Source organism: Artemia sp. Qi Xiang Cuo, chromosome 7 (genome assembly GCF_049724085.1).
Source record: "Artemia sp. Qi Xiang Cuo chromosome 7, ASM4972408v1, whole genome shotgun sequence".
Taxonomy (NCBI): domain Eukaryota; kingdom Metazoa; phylum Arthropoda; class Branchiopoda; order Anostraca; family Artemiidae; genus Artemia; species Artemia sp. Qi Xiang Cuo.
The window spans coordinates 38226641-38243660 of NC_142800.1; the positions used below are offsets into that span (position 1 = coordinate 38226641).

The 17020-nt window shown below is 37.8% G+C and overlaps 1 protein-coding gene across 1 annotated transcript in view; it reads right to left on the reverse strand.

Annotated features, from left to right (window-relative positions):
• LOC148950246 (uncharacterized) overlaps positions 1 to 17020 on the reverse strand; it is a 251772-nt gene that overhangs the window by 184220 nt on the left and 50532 nt on the right. Inside the window, exons 4-5 of the mRNA XM_089091811.1 lie at positions 10635 to 10760; positions 6148 to 6273 (exon numbers count right to left, since the gene is read on the reverse strand). Coding sequence (XP_088947937.1) covers positions 6148 to 6273; positions 10635 to 10760 — 252 coding nt within the window. The remainder of the gene's footprint in view (positions 1 to 6147; positions 6274 to 10634; positions 10761 to 17020) is intronic.

The window sequence follows — 17020 nt, forward strand, 5'->3', positions numbered from 1 at the left end:
TTGGAAATTAGCTCTTTGAGGATGATAACCCCCTGAGAGCCCTCAGTGCATGGGTTGTAAATTATGCACTGGTGGCATATGAGGCTTTTATAGAAAGTAGTTGTAGAAATTTCAAAAAGGGCTCATTTGATTGGAAATGGAAAAGGCTAGTGCCCTTTTTAATAGTTGAAAGTGATTGGAGAGCAACTAAAGACCCTCTCACGCTCACTATTTCCCCAAACACATCCAATGAAAATTTTGAGAAAGCCATTTTGTTTAACGTAGTTGAAAGTTCTGGAAATTAGATCTTTGAGGATGACAACCCCCCTCACAGCCCTTAGGGTAAGGGCTGTAATTTATGCCTTGGGGTCATATAACAGTGGTCGTACAGTCAGCAACGTCCAAAATTAGGGACTTCGGAACCTTCCTAAGACCGAAATAGGGACCACTTACGGACCAGATCGGGACGGCATTTCAATAACCCGGTTAGCAAAACAAAGAACAGTACCCGTCGTGACCTTCCATTTGACATGACAGAAATCATAAGTCAACAATCCTTGGAAGCTCATGGAAAAAGGTAAACACCGCTATACAGACCAACTTGTTTAGACAAGCAGCTGATAAAGACTGCCTTGTCGCTGCTGTCCTTGTCACTTCTGTTTTTCTTCTGCTTTTTCCTTATCGGCTTTTCTAGCTGCTAAGCTTTCCAGGTACCTCTCGTAAGCCATTCTCCCAGACTCATCGCAGGATATCATCTCGGAGGATATCGAGTACACTTCTACTTTTCCGCAGTATGGTTTTAGGGCATCTTTAAGGGTCAATTAAGCATTAAGGATTCTCTCTAGCGTCAGCAGTTGATGCAGATCAAGCACATTTTTTTTACTCAGAAAAACCCCTTTCTACACTGGCACTTCCATGCGAAATGATGAGACTGGACCATATAACATTCGTCAGATTTGGGTAGCTATTATCCTTGCTACGTGTAAGGAGGTGAAGCCAATAAGTATCAATGCGCTTATCACAAAGGTCTCAAGGTTCTTCCTCCAATCGTATCAGAGCACATTCATCTCTCAACCTATCTACAACAACGCAAATGGGCAACTGCCGTACGCCGTACTTGTGTATTATGCGCCACTCATTCAAGTTTATGCTGTGTAAAACTTGAGAACAAAATGGTATCTTCGTTAGTTTTTTTTTCAGCTTAGCGAGAGACAAGACAAAGACACGAAACAGAATATATGGCATATATATAATTTGGGCTATAATAATAATAATAATTTATTTATGACCCACATATGAACATTATAAATGACACTGCGGAGCAATAGAAAATATAAAAGAAAAAATAACAACATCATTACGAAATCAAACAACAACAAAAAAATACAAATTAACCGATATCACGATGGAAAAAACAAACTAAGGGGTCAGTGACAGAAACAACATTACTAGTATTCATAATCATATTAGAAGACACACTGGCCAGTCGCGCGCAAGAATAAATCACACCATAACGGTATAAAATATTTATATTTTTAAAACGGCCAGATAAACACATCAAATATTTACAATATCTAAAGTAACCACTTCTAAGTGTCCGTAAATCATTTTTCCTCAGCAGGTGGTGGAATTCAGATAGAAAATATACACCTGGAGAGCAAAAACTATTATAAAACTAAGCTAGGCCCACACTATTCTAAAGCCCTCTATTTGGAGATATCTTTCTATATGACACACGAATATCTTTTAATCATTCGTAACCAACTCGGAGCAAGTTTCGTAAATGGACAGGCAAAACGATATACAAATCCACTTGACTTTATCCAAACAAGGTAATCAAATCGAACCGAGGTTGAATGGAGATACAGAAATGCTACTATTAAAACACATAAACTAACACTCTTCCATATTAACACATAGGCCAATATCACTAAGTAGAGAAGACAGCTTACTGAAGTTCTGAGCCAGCCCTCGACGAGAAAAACTAACTAAAAGGACATCGTCAGCGTATGCAATATAACTTACACAAATATCACGAAAAAACACAGTAGGAGATAGATGTTTTAAACAAGCAGCAAGGACACAATTGAATATATAAGGAGATAAAACTCTTCCCGGTCTTACGCCTTTTACAACAGCTATCTAATCAGAAGTATTTGACAGCCACTTAATATATACGTATGAATTCTCCTATCAATATCGCAATTTAGAAATATCTGAATAATTGACTCCAGAGAAAGCAAGGGACTGCAAGGCCTGGGTGTGAACAACATTATCAGAAGCCCCGGAAATGTCTACTGTGCAGCAATACAATGAACGCTTCTGGGCAAAAGCTTCCTTTAAAAATCGGATGAGCACATGACGCGACTGGAGACAACCAACCCCTTTTCTAAATCCTAGTTGAAAAGACAAAAAATCGCACGTAGAAATTATTCCAGGTAAAAGGACATGCTCAAAAATCTTACGCATAAAACAAGATACAGTAATCGGTCTACAATTCGAGCATGAACCTGGATCTTTACTGCGTTTAAGTATAGACATGACACTACCGGAAAGAAAACTGTCAGGAACCAGAGATTGAGCTATACAAATCTGGAATAATAACTGCAGGTGGTTCAACAATAATGGGCAATCATAAGCAAAATTCCTAAAGCATATGCCATCACACTCAGGAGAATCTGATCTTTTTAATTTCTTCAGTGCCCAATGTAAATCACTCATACTTATAGCAAGGACCCTATATTGACAAACAGAAACTGTCAGGGCTGAACTAAGCAGATTAGAAAAATGTTTCTGAACACACTGATTAAATACGGAAAATATGTCAATATAATGGCGCACAAAATTCATAAGGTTTAATTCCGACTGAGGTGGGTGAGAACACTTACTGCTACTGATAACTCTATTCCAAATAATTTTACTATTTGGAGCGTCCCACGCATTGAGCCTTGAACTACGTAAGCAAGATTTATATTCTTTCTTCGTTTATTGCTTTACTGTAAACACAGCACCAGAGGAGGGTTGATCGCAAGCGTTCTACAATCGCAGCCAAAACTGTGCGCGGTTCTTTACTTTTTTCACTTCCGGATGTATATTCCACAGGGGCTCGCGAGACCCAGAACGCACGTGCTCAATCGGAACTGCAAATTTTGTGGCCGACTTTAGACATGCCAATACCTGGTAATAATACGAATTTAGGTCTTCCTTAGAATCAGGGCACTTAATCGAAGTCTGGAGAAATTGAAACAGGACTTTAGTAGTTGAGAGTATAGTGCATGAAGTAGTAATATATAACTGAATGTTTATCTAATTTCAATTGGACTTTTGATACCATTTCTCATGGGGACTCTTAAAGTGGGTTGGAACGTCAGAAGGCTCAACTAGGCACGAAATAGAGAGATGGTTATCAGTGATTTTATCTTCGTCAGCAAACGCCTCGGATTTAATTAGGCCGGACTTAGACACAATAATATGGTCGCGGTTGGATTTAACGGAGTCTCGATTGTGAATTTATGCATAAGCCAGGTTCTTATTAGCGACATGATAGACACTTGACAGAGAATCTAGTAGGAGTTCAGATCGATCAGATGGGATCGATATATCAGTATTCATAGCCCCGGCTAAGATCCAATCAATATTTTTATCTGCGAATTTTATGAAAAGAGATTTCAATTTATGGCAAGCTTTAACAAAAGCAGTAAATCACTGAGTATTTCGTTGATTGCATGGGAAATGCACATTTACAAAAGCCATGTTATTACACTGGATTGCTAGAATATTAGCATCAGAATAAATTTGCATAGGCTGATATCCCGACCGAATGAAGATAGCGGTGCTGCCGGAAGGACGACCGCGGGTCTTTTTTGCTTCTCGAGTAAATATATCATGTGTAGCAGACCGCCTTAAACTGTTCGTATTAACTTTGGAAAGTAGATGCTCCTGTAGGAATATAACATCAAAATTTAGCAGCTCGTCGATTTGTAGATCCTTATCTTAAGTACCATTAATGTTCAGAGAAACAAAGCTTAAGGGTGTAGGAGAAGTCATCATGTTGTCTTGGTAAGCGCATTTCTCAGTACCGAGCATTTTAAACTGTAAGAAACATGATTTCCACCGCAATTGGTGCACTTAGGAGCAATTGAGCACGGGATTTCCGTTGTGTTTTCGTGAGCCGCAGCACAGCGGGAACATTTTGGTATATCAGGAGATTTTGGGAATCTAGAGATAGTGTGATCTACCCCTTTGCACCGAAAACAACGACGCGGTAATTCTTGATAAATTTTAACACGAAAAAGCTCATACCGATGCCGGAGACCATGGTTAATTGCATTTTTCGGTGCTAACTGATCCAGAAATTCGAAACGAAAACATTTCGAATGCCCTATTTTTATAGCACGTAGTAATCCCGATACTTTTTCCTTTGGAGATGATTCTGATACATTTTCAGGGATACTCTGAACAATACCAAGCGCTTTTTTATCAAGGACCATGGTTTAAACATTAGGTAGGCTCTTAGAGGCTGAGGCGGCAAGGGATACTGCTGGCTTCTAATCTTAAGTAACTGCGATACACTTTTTATTCATATTATCAGGTCTTACACCTAAAATCCCTCCACGACCTTCAAGTGTATTCAATTTATCTTTTTGCAAACCAGGATCACTTAAAGCGGTAGGAGCATTTTTCACAATCACCGCATATGTAGGTTTATCTTCAACTAAAGGCGGAGCGGCGGGGGGGAAAAGCGACTGGGTTTGAAGCTTTTCTGACAAAGCGCGTAGTTCATTAAAACTGCCGTTTACCTTACTAGTAAGCATGGAATATGCCGAAGTGGGAATTATCGGGATGTCCCTTGCGTTCCTCATCACGAAATCCGGTACATATATATCTTCTGAATCGCATCTTTCAAACGTTGCAATAATATCGGCAATACTATTTTGTTGGGCATTGTTACCAACTCGCCTGGATGGAACTTCCCTCGGAAATGCTTTCAGGAGGAAAAGCTTTCTCGCATTTAACACATCAGTAGCCAAAAAAAAATACAAAGCATGATCTTTAATCGAATCGTGGGAAATCCCTTGTTCGGGATTTTTTTGTATGAAATTCAACACTGGATTATAAAAAAGTTTGTCTTTCCCCCAAATTCCAGGATCAATCATTTTCACTTATAGTAATATAGTCCATAAATCGTAATCCCTTATTCCACTTATGAAACAAAATTACTTTGATTAATCGTGTCCATAAATCATAAGCCGTAAAAACTTATGTCAATGTCCAGAAACTAGTTTAAAGGATTAACCAAAGGTTTTACATATAGATCAGGAACTATAATCCTTTGAAATATTGCGAAATCTAACTAACTTCACTGGGATTATAATTCAAGGAAAAAGCTTACTGGTTTGACAATTTTAATAAAATATCCAATTTATGAGAGGTCCGTTCACTTTGAACTCTGAATCAATACTCAAGTATTTAGAAAGTTTGAAATCAGAAAATCTATTCTTTTTAGGTATATGGCCACTAAATTTTACAGAAGATACAATACAAATGAATGTGAAAATACAAATGGAAATACAAGAATAAAAATGAAGAAATGAAAATGTCAGAAAATACAAATGAATGTGCATTGTCAGTTTAATATACATATACTGATATTTAGTCATCAAATTGTTAATGTTATTTGATTTATTAAAGCTATAAAAGTAAAAACATTTATATCTTCTCAGTAAAGTAAAAATCACGCTCTGGTCTTGGGAAGGCATAGGGGTTTTGAACCACACTCATGTTAATTTCTGCTCATTTTGAGTTTGACTCGGTAATTTATTGTAATTTCTGTTCGTTTTGGGTTTCATTTATTTATCGATGCTGATTTGTGGTAGTTTCACGATTGGTAGATTATTCGATTTTATTTTTCCTCATTTTTGGTTTAGTGGAGCTCTTTACTTTTCTTTGAAAAACTTATTTTGTGGAAAAGTTTTTTTTAATTAATAACGTGAAAAATATCGTAGCCTTTATGTTTGAAACTGTTGGAGAGGCCGAACAATAATCTGGAGACAAAATTAGGTCTCAAAATGGCAAAACAAGATTTGAATGAGCCAGTCCTAAAATATTTAATACTCAGTTAACTCGGTTACATTTTATTTTAATAAAGTTTTAATAATTTGTATTTACCTGAATTATTTCTTCTTTTGGATGTTGTAACAATCTTCGAAATTCCGAAAGAACATTTGCATCTAAAACTGCTTGCGTTTGTGCTTCTGAACCGGCCGTGACTTTATCCAAGACAGTTAAGGCATTCTGTAAATATAAAGATTAAAATAACTAAATTCGAAAATACGTAAGAATTTATACTAAGAATTAAAAAATACCTCAATGGAAAACATGGGTTCTAAATTCTAAATAGTTCTAAATTTCTCGTAATTGTTTTCTCAGATTTCTCGTAATGCTTTAGTCCCACACCTTACGGCGTTAATGCACCACTGATGTCTTTTTCTCATATTTCTCCTAAATCCCTATAGCAGGCGGCAACATGGCTAGATTTTATTTTGCCACTTTTTTTAATTCAGCTTGTATTACACGAGACCTCAGCATTTGCATGACTTCAAAAAATCGCGGAAGGGCAAACTTATTTTCCGATAAGCAACCTAAAGTAGGGCAAATTATAAAATGCACCAGCGTATTAGCACCCCCATGTTTGCCGTGTTCAGGGGGGGACTCCTCTATGGGGTCCTTTTAGTCTAGCTTGTCAGATACAATAGCGTCATTCATATTAGACCTGGTTACGGAAATCCAGGGGATCTTTCAGAAAAAAAGGCTAGGAATCATACCAATATAGAAGAAATAATAGAACGTGTGGAATCCCGGGTGGTCTGCCAAAGGTGGGAGTCTCCCCAGGGTGGGAATCTTGCCAGGACGCGAATCTTGCCATAGTGGGAATCTTGCCAGGGCGGGGAATCGTGCCAGGGGAGGGAATCTTGCCAGGACGGGAATCTTGCCAGGACTCGAATCTTGCCAGGGTGCAAATCTTGCCAGTGGACCGCTAGAAACAAGGATTATGTGACGTTAGAGGAGGGCCATTTCCTAGAAATTCTATGATAATTTCCCTATTATTACTACTTTTAAGTTATCTCGAGCAAGATCATTTTTAACCTCCTTTATCTTCTAGCCGAAGTCCGAATTCCGTCCCCGGAATGAGTAAACACAAACCAAACTCTCCCACGGCGCGCAGAATGGTAGGATTCCATCCCCGGAATGAGTAGACACAGATCAAACTCCCCCGCAGCGCGCCGGATGACTGGATTTCGTCCCCGGAATGAGTAGACACAGACCGAACTCCCTCACAGCACACAGGATGGGTGGGAACAAGAATTTTCCCCTTTGTGCGTTTTGATGGTTTTGCTGAAAAAATGTCCCTGGGGTTGCGTGAAGGTTGAAAAAAACCGCTCGGGGGACTGGACACTTCCTTGGAGGCGGTCAGCGATCGGGCCAGCACCCTGATGGACGAAGGCGGGAAAACAATAAATATACCATTACATCGTTAAGCATATCTCGAGAAAATTTCTTCCTTTGAAGAGATAATTCCAGAAAGCTATCATCTAAAACAAATCATTGTTCCAATTTTACAAGATTACGTAAGATTTTATGGTTCTCAAATCTATCCATTTTAAAACTCTCACTACCAAATAAAGACTAATAGTTTTCTATAAATTGTTCTCTTCAATATATTTCACCAGCGCATTTAATCCATCTTGTAGTCCCTATATATGCACTATATTCACTTTAGCCGCCAAGAACAATTGTTCTTCAGACTTGAATTTGCTTAATGTTATAACATATCCATTACACATTTTGTCCCATTCAAGGGTTATTCAAGAACCCCTTGTAATTTTCCCCGCCACTTTAGGCGCTCTAGGTCCCGTTTTATCAACACTTTGAATATTCAATAGTGTATAAGCATCCATTTTGATGTTGACAGATCCACTTCCAGAAAAAAACCGATTCTCAATCAATAAAAATGACTTCAAGCACCTGGGAACGCGTCTAGACATGGCGATTTCGCATAGAAACAATGCATACTCGGAAAAGGGGTCTGTCACATGACGAAACAGGGCACCATTAGAAATCCAACACTAGTTTTCCTATGGCCTCCGTGACGTCAGAGGGCTTTTCACAGAAATTAAAAGGGGTGTGTACCATGACGTCAGAGGGCTTGTCACAGAAATTAAAAGAGGAGTGTACCGTGACGTCAGAGGACTGTCACATAAATTTTAAGGGGGTGTGTCACATGAAAAAACGGGCACTTGAAATCCAATAGTATTTTTCCTATGGCTTCTGTGACGTCAGAAGGCTGCGCTTGAAATACAAAGAGGTGTGTACCGTGACGTCAGAGGGCATTTCCTAGAAACTCTATGGGAAAAGAGAGGACATGTCCAGGGAAAAATCCCATGTCCAGGGAAAAATCCATGTCTTTAAAAGTAGTAAGGCCTCACTACTAACAAGAGTGATACTGAAAATAATTGTCAATTTTAAGGCATTTAAATGATAAATGTGTATAGAAAAAATTCCCATAAACTTCACGCAGGCCTATTTGGAAAATTTTACCCTCAAGGTTTCAACCCCATAACTTATCTAATTGTACACTTTATAGCTTTTTATTAGATTACCGTTAGTTTACCAATATGGGCTAATACCATTATTCGGGTTAATGAAGCTTAACATGGCTATTAAATTTTCACAAATGACCGGCCAACGCCACGTTCCCTTACTTTCATAGTTTTTGTAAAGTAAAGCCTTAAAAATTTAATGATGGCAAGAGTTTGGCAAATCTGACGGAAATGCTTCCAAACAATTTGAACTCATTCTAAAAATTTTAGGAAAATTGTTCGTCAGAAAAGACGTTATTTATTTAGAAAAAGACCTTTATAGCAACTGTACAACTCTAGAAGCTCAAGATTTGATCAGATTTACAACAACGAAAGAAAGTTCTTGCAATATCTCTGTTTTCAGACATATAATAAATCAAAACATTGGGCCAGGGAGGGGATTGTATTTATTTTGGCGTCCTTAGAACTTTAAAAAGGTCTTGAAATTTGGTGAATTAAATTTCAATAAGAGGCTAGACGTCCAGATCCTTTATCGGTATCAAGCTGATTCTTAAAACTTTGTCCCGTTCTAGCTCATAAATCGGAGCAAAAGTTGGATGTGTCCCAACTAACCCGCGCATCGATGTTCCAAAGTCACAAACCGAGAAGCTATCAAGCATCTAATCTCTGGATTATAATAAATGTAACTTCAAACCATCTCCTGTGTGCTGGTTCGATGAACGGAAGATTCCCCATCCAAAAATTTCCCCCCGATTCCCCCTCCCCCTCCCGTCAAAGGATTCCTCCTCCCCCTTTTCGATCATCAACGACGTTAGCAATGCTTACCACCCAGACTATATACTCAATCAGTCCTGTTAATTCATGAAAATATAAGGGTTGCAAGGTGGTGGGGTATAGCATATTTTCAAAATCTACCGGGGGGCGATTTCGTGTTTCTTTTTCAATTTTTCAGTTACAATACAAAAAAGGATTTTATGTACGACAATACGCAGAAGTACTTTTTTTTATCTTAAATTGAGGTTATAAAATCCCTAATTGACACCTCTGCACTTAGTACCACCACTGGTTTGAGTTTAATTTGAATTAAATCGGCCAGAGAGCTGATCAACGGTAGATGTGTTCTTTAGATGTATTAAAAGAATAATAAAAAATCGTCACAGTTTTCAGAAGCTCAAGGTAAGCCAACAAGTTGGCCAACACCTCTCTTCCACCCAATCTAAATAAAGGCTTCTGATTTGGCCATCTCCAAATAATCCAGCGAAGGTTTTGTGATGTTTTCGGGCGTTCCCTCCAAAAACCGCTTGTAGATGTATTTTTAAAACAATTCAAGAAACACGACTTTCGCAAATCCTAATCCAAACTCTTCTTTCAATGAAAGTATTGCAATTCGTTATATAATAAGAAAAACAGTTTGTTTTTCTGACTTGAGTCTCCATGTGGTCAATATTAACCTCTGGATGTTCCCGACAGAAAATTGTGATTGAAGTTTATTTAAATTGCTATCAATATGTAAAAAAAAATATGAATGTCACTCGTTTGTTGGAAGATAGCACCAAACTACATGCAAAGAGAGCCCAAATTGCACCAGAAGGCTCTTTATAGTAGTACTCGATTGTTTATACTACCGCTAATATTAAACGTAATAGGTAACATGATGCAATTTTTCAGTGACCTTAAAGGTTTGAGAGAGTTTCTCCACTTTGGGTTTCTAAATTGCGGTTGAAGGCCCCAAATTTCATACCATTTAGGGCTACATTTAACTTTAGCCACAACTGGCACTATGGGCTAACAATAGGTAGCTTCCATAATCTACAACCCTCGACTTGGGGGCTGTGGGGGGCAATTTCGTTTTTCCAAAGGCGTATTTAACGGAGATTTCGTCTATTAAGAACAAAATAGCTATCTCAAAATTTTGATCAGACCTCTATGCAAGTGGAAAATATAAAGCCCGTATTGATCCACTACAGAAGGTAACCAGATTGCCTTGCTTACATCTTATAATCACTTAATTCGGTTACACTTTATTTTAATAAGGTTATAATAATTTGTATTTACCTGAATTATTTCTTCTTTTGGATGTAGTAACAATCTTCGAAATTCCGAAAGAACATCTACATCTAAAACTGCTTGCATTTGTGCTTCTGTACCGGCCGTGACATAACCCAAGACACATAAGGCATTCTGTAAACAAAATGATTAAATTAATTAAATTCGAAAATACGTAAGAATTTATACAAAGAATTAAAAAATACCTCAATGGAAAACATGGGTTCTAAATTCTAAGTAGTTCTAGCTTCTCATATTTGTTTTCTCAGATTTCTCGTAATGCTTTAATCCCAAACCCTACGGCATTATTGCACCACTGGCGTCTTTTTCACATATTTCTCATAAACATTTCTAGATTTTATTTTGCCACTTTTTTAATTTAGCTTGTATTACACAAGACCTTAGTATTTACACGAATACAAAAAAAAATCGTGGAAGCGGCAAACTTATATTCTGATAAGCAGCCTAAAGTGGGGTGACCTAGCGAATAACCAAAACAGGGTAAAACTAAGTAGCATGCAATTTTTATTTTAAGGGTAAAAAGGTATATAATATGGAAAATACCGTAGCCTTTATGTTTGAAACTGTTGGAGAGGGCGAACATTAATCTGCGGCCAAATTTAGGTCTCAATGTGGTAAAACAAGTTTTGGATGGGGCAGTCTAAGAAAAGCGAGCTGGGTTTCCTACCATACAAAAATAGTTGGAAAGAACAATTAAACAAAAAAGCTTACTGAGTTGCATCGTTCCTCCCGTAGCAATTCCCTTTCATATTTTTGGTGGGATTCAAAAATGTGAAGATCAGGTCTAAAATCTAGACTCTAGAGTAGTCGGGGTATGTTTAGCAGTACCTGCCTCACAATAGCTATATAAAATGGGTATATTCAGCTGGGGCATTTCAAAAGATTTAACATTTTTGTTACAATATCTGACATTTTTTAGAAAAGTTATATTTATATCCCTGCATCTTAAAAGAAGTTCTATCAATAGGTTCAATTCCAATTCAAATTTTAACTTAATTGTTGAATTTAATTACAATTAAAAACACAATTCGTTCAGTGTAACTAACTTCATATCGTGGGATTGGATGATTGGCAATCACAATTGAAGAACCAAGGACACTAAAAATGAAATCTGATTAAACTAGAGACTTACAAAACCCTATAAATCTTTAAAATTTAATAATCCAGAAATTAAATTTAATTAAGAAGAACTCCAAAGTCTGTTACACTGTTTCTGGTATTAATTAAAAAAAGTTTCCGAAAAATAAGTTTTTCAAAGAAAAGTAAAGGCCATTTTAAACTTAAGCTCAGTTTATACAAATACCTGTTAAAATCCAAACTCAAAACGACCAGCAATCATAGGCAGCGCAATAGCGCTGCCTAAGTAAAGAATAAAGAACGATGTGGGCACAATGTATTATTATTTTTTTTTTCTTGGTCTTAGACCAGGGCACTTCGTATCGAAGGAGTTGTCGTAGAAACTTCGAAAAGGGTTCATTCGATTGGAAATTGGAGAGGCTAGTGCCCTTTTAAATAGTCGAAAGTGATTGGAAGGCAACTAACTCCCCTTCCACGCCCACCATTTCCCCAAACACATCCAATAAAAATTTTGAGATAGCCGTTTTGTTCAGTGTAGTTGATCAAACAGTTCGTGGTAACAAACTGTAAGTAAGGAGCGACCCGGCTCAATGGTAACCGAAACTCAAGAAAACGGTATTTTGATACAAATAGATACATCAAAGGAATGGGATTTTAATGCTGATTTCAAATATATAAGTTTCATCAAGTTTAATCCTACCCATCGCAAGTCACATGCCTGAGAAAATTTGGCTGATTTTCGAAGAAAGGGGGAAAGACCCCTAAAAGTTACAGAAACTTAATGAAAATCACACCACCATATTCAGCGTATCAGAGAACCCTACTTTAGAGGATTCAAGCTCGTATGTACAAAAATATGGAATTGAGCATTTTATTTTGCCAGAAGAAAGATCACGGGTGCGTGTTTATTTGTTGTTGTTTTTTTCAGGGGTGATCGTATTGACCCAGTGGTATTGACCCATCGTGGGAGGGCTCATTGGAATAGAAATTAAAAGTTCTAGTTCCCTTTTTAAGTGACCAAAAAAATGGAGGGCAACTAGGCCCCCTCCCACGCTCATTTTTTCCCAAAGTCACCTGATCAAAATTTTGAGATAGCCATTTTGTTCAGCATGTTCGCAAATATTACAAGTATGTCTTTTAGGATGACTTAATCCCCCGAAGTTCCCGGGAGGAGGGCTGAAAGTTATGAACTTTACCCAATGTTAACATAAAGTATTGGTTATTGGGAAGTATACAGTACAGACGTTTTCAGGAGAGATATTTCCTGGTAGTGGGGGGGAGGGGGGTCGGGGGTTATGTGGGAGGATCTTTCCATGAAGGAAGTTTTCATGGGGGAAGGGACATTCCTATGAAGGGGACGCCGGACTTCCCAGCATTACTTAAAAAAAGATCAGAAATTAAATATAAAAAAACAAGTTTTTCAACTGCAACAGCAGCAACATCAAAACTTTGAACGAATAGAAAATATTACATATATGATTGGGTTCACCCCCTAGTCAATACCTCACTATTTAAGCCAAAGATTTTTTAATATTTTCATAAGAGCTATTTATTCTAATTGACGGCCTTTGTGATTAAGCGGTCATTTTTAAAGAATTGGAACAAAATTCGAACTTTCGCTTAAAGAGCAAGGTATTGACTAGGGGGCGAACCCCCCAATATACGTATTAAAAATATATGAATATAGAAGTTCGTTACGTAGATTAATTCGTAAGTTACGTATATTTATTACTAATAAAAACGTTAGTAAATAAAATGAAACAAGTTTCGAGAAAGCCATTTAACCGAATAAAAGTAAATTAATATGAAAATTTTGTTTTAATTATTCATGTACGGTGAGCAAAAATCAAAACCTTCATTAATTCAAAAACGTTCAAAAATTAAATAAAAAAACAAGTTTTTTTAACTGAAAGTAAGGAACGACGTTAAAACTTAAAACGAACAGAAATTATTCCGTATATGAAAGGGGCTGTCCCCTCCTCAGCGCCTCGCTCTTTATGCTAAAGTTTTTTATCGTTTAAAAAAAATAGAGTTGTGAGAAAGTCAAACTTTAGCGTAAAGAGCGAGGCGCTGAGGAGGGGACAGCCCCTTTCATATACGGAATAATTTCTGTTCGTATTAAGTTTTAATGTCGCTCCTTACTTTCAGTTAAAAAAAACTTGTTTTTTTTATTTAATTTCCATATAGAAGTGATGTTTTTGAGGAGGACACTCACCCACAGCCGTCAGGGCAAGGGTTGTAAGTTATGCCCTGGGGGCATATAAGGTTTTTATAGAAAGCGTTGTCGTAGAAACTTCAAAACAGGCTCGTTCGACTGGAAATTCAAAGGGCAAGTGCCATTTTTAATAGTCCAAAGTGATTGGAAGGCAACTAACACCCCTTCCACGCCACCATTTATCCAAATACATCCAGTCATAATTTTGATATAGCTATTTTGTTCAAAGTAATTGAATGGTCCAAAAATCATATCTAAGAGGATGACACTCCCCCCAGGGCCCTCAGGGTAAGAGTTGTAAGTTATACCTTGGGGGCATATAAGGTTTTTATTGAAAGCTTGGTGGTAGAAATTTGAAAAAGGGCTCAATCGATGGGAAATTGGATGGGCTAGTGCCCTTTTTAATATTCGAAAGTGATTGGAGGGCAACTATCCCCCCTCTCATACCTACATTTTCTCCAAACACATTCAGTCAAAATTATTAAATAGTAGTTGTGTGCGCCCTAATTAAGAATTTTCAATTTTAGATATTTGAGGGTTATAACCCCCTCAGAGACCTAAAGGCACGTGTTGTTTGTCACGCCCTGGGGAAATATGAGGTTTTGAGAGATAGTAATGTTGTTGAAACTTCAAAAAGGGCTCATTCGATTGGAAATTAGAAGAGATTGTGCCTTTTTTAATAGTCGAAAGTGATTGGAAGACAACTAACACCCCTTCAAATCCCACAATTTTCCAAAACAAATCCAATCAAAATTGTCAGATAGCCATTTTGTGCAGTGTAGTTGATCTCCAGATGACATTTTATTTTTGAGGAGTAAACTCTCCCTCAGCCCTCAGGGCAAGGGATTTAAGTTGTGCCCTTGGGGTGTGTGAGGTTTTTATAGCAGCTTTTGTCGTAGAAACTTTAAAAAGGAGTCATTGGATTGGAAATTGAAAAGGCTAGGGCCCTTTTTAATAGTCGAAAGTGATTGGGGGCGACTAACCCCCTCTCACGCCCACCTTTTCCCCAAACACATACAATCAAAATTTTGAGAAAGCCATTTTATTCAACCTAGTTCAAAGTTTTGAAAATTTGGTCTTTGAGGATGACAACCCCCCCCCCCCCAAGGTCCTCGGGGCAAGGGTTGTAAGTTATGCCCTGGAGGCATATAAGGTTTTTTTATAGAAAGCGTTGTCGTAGAAACTTCAAAAAGGGCTCATTTGATTGGAAATTGATATGGCTAGTTCCCTTTTTAATAGTCCAAAGTGATTGGAAGGCAGCTAACACCCCTTCCACGCCCACCATTTATCCAAACATATCCAATCATAATTTTGAGATAGCTATTTTGTTCAAAGTAGTTGGAAGGTCTGAAAATCATATCTAAAAGGATGACACTCCCCCCCCGGCCCTCAGGGTAAGGGTTGTAAGTTATGCCCTGGGGGCAAATAAGGTTTTTTATTGAAAGCTTGGTCGTAGAAATTTGAAAAAGGGCTCATTCGATGGGAAATTCAAAGGGCTAGTGTCCATTTTAATACTCAAAAGTGATTTGAGGGCAATAAACCCCCCTCTCACGCCCATATTTTCCCCAAACATATCCAATCAAAATTTTTAGATAGCTATTTTGTTCAACGTAGTTGAAAGTTTTAAAAATTAGGTCTTTGAGGATGATAATCCCCTCAGAGCCCTCGAGGCAAGGGTTGTAAGTTATGCCCTGGGGGCATATAAGGTTTTTAGAGATAGTGATGATGTAGAAACTTCAAAAAGGGCTCATTCAATTGGAAATTAGAAGGGTTTGTGCTCTTTTAAGTATCCGAAAGTGATAGAAGGAACACCCCTCTCATACCCACCATTTTCCCAAACACATCCAATCAAAATTTTGATATGGTCGTTTTGTTCGAAGTGGTTGAAAGTTGCGGAAATTATCTTTCTAAGTGACACTCCCCACACTCTGGGCAATGGTTTTAAGTTATGCCCTGGGGGTATATAAGTTTTTTTTATAGAAAGCATGGTCGTAGAAACTTCAAAAAGGAATCATTCGATTGGAAATTGAAACGGCTAGTGAGTGCCCTTTTTAATAATCGAAAGTGATTGGATAGCAAGTAACCCCCCGTCTCACGCCCACCATTTCCCCAAACACATTCAATCAAAACTTTGAGATAGCGATTTTGTTCAACGTAGTTGAAAGGTCCGGAAATTATATCTTTGAGGATAGCAACCCCCTAACAGACCTCAGGGCAATGGTTGTAAGTTATGCCCTGGGACATATAAGGTTTTTATAGAAAGCGTTGTCGTAGAAACTTCAAAAAAGGCTCATTCGATTGGAAATTAAAAGGGCTAGTGCCCTTTTAATAGTCGGAAGTGACTGGAGGGCAACTAACCCCCTCTCACGCCCACCATTTCCCCAAACATATGCAATCAAAATTTTGAGATAGCAATTTTCTTCACGTAGTTGAAAATTCTGGAAATTAGATTTTTGAGAATGACACCCCTACCCCCTTCCCAGCCTTCGGGGAAAGGGTTGTAAGTTTTTATTGAAAGTGTTGTCGTAAGAACTTTAAAAGGGTTCAGTCGATTGGAAATTGAAAGGGCTAGTGCCTTTTTTAATAGTTGAAAATGATTGGAGAGCAACTAACGCCCCTTTTACGCCCACCATGTCCCCAAACACATCCAATCAAAATTTTGAGATAGTCATTTTCTTTAACTTTGTTGAAAATTCTGGAAATTAGGTCTTTGAGGATGACAACCCCCTTCAGAGCCCTCAGGGCAAGGGTTGTAATTTATGCTCTAGGGGCATATAAGGTGTTTATAGAAAGCGTTATTGTAGAAACTCAAAAAGGGCTCATTCGAGTGGAAATTGAAAGGTCTAGTGCCCTTTTTAATAGTCGAAAGTGATTGGAAGGCTTGACATTTTTTTAGTTAATATCAATATGGGTACAATGTATTATAATTTTTTTTTTTTTTTTTTTTTTTTAGACCAGGGCACTTTGTATCGAAGGAGTTATCTTAGGGACTTCGAAAAGGGCTCATTCGATTGAAAATAGAAAGGGCTAATTCCCTTTTTAATAGTCGAACGTGATTGGAGGGCAACTAGTCCCCCTCCCA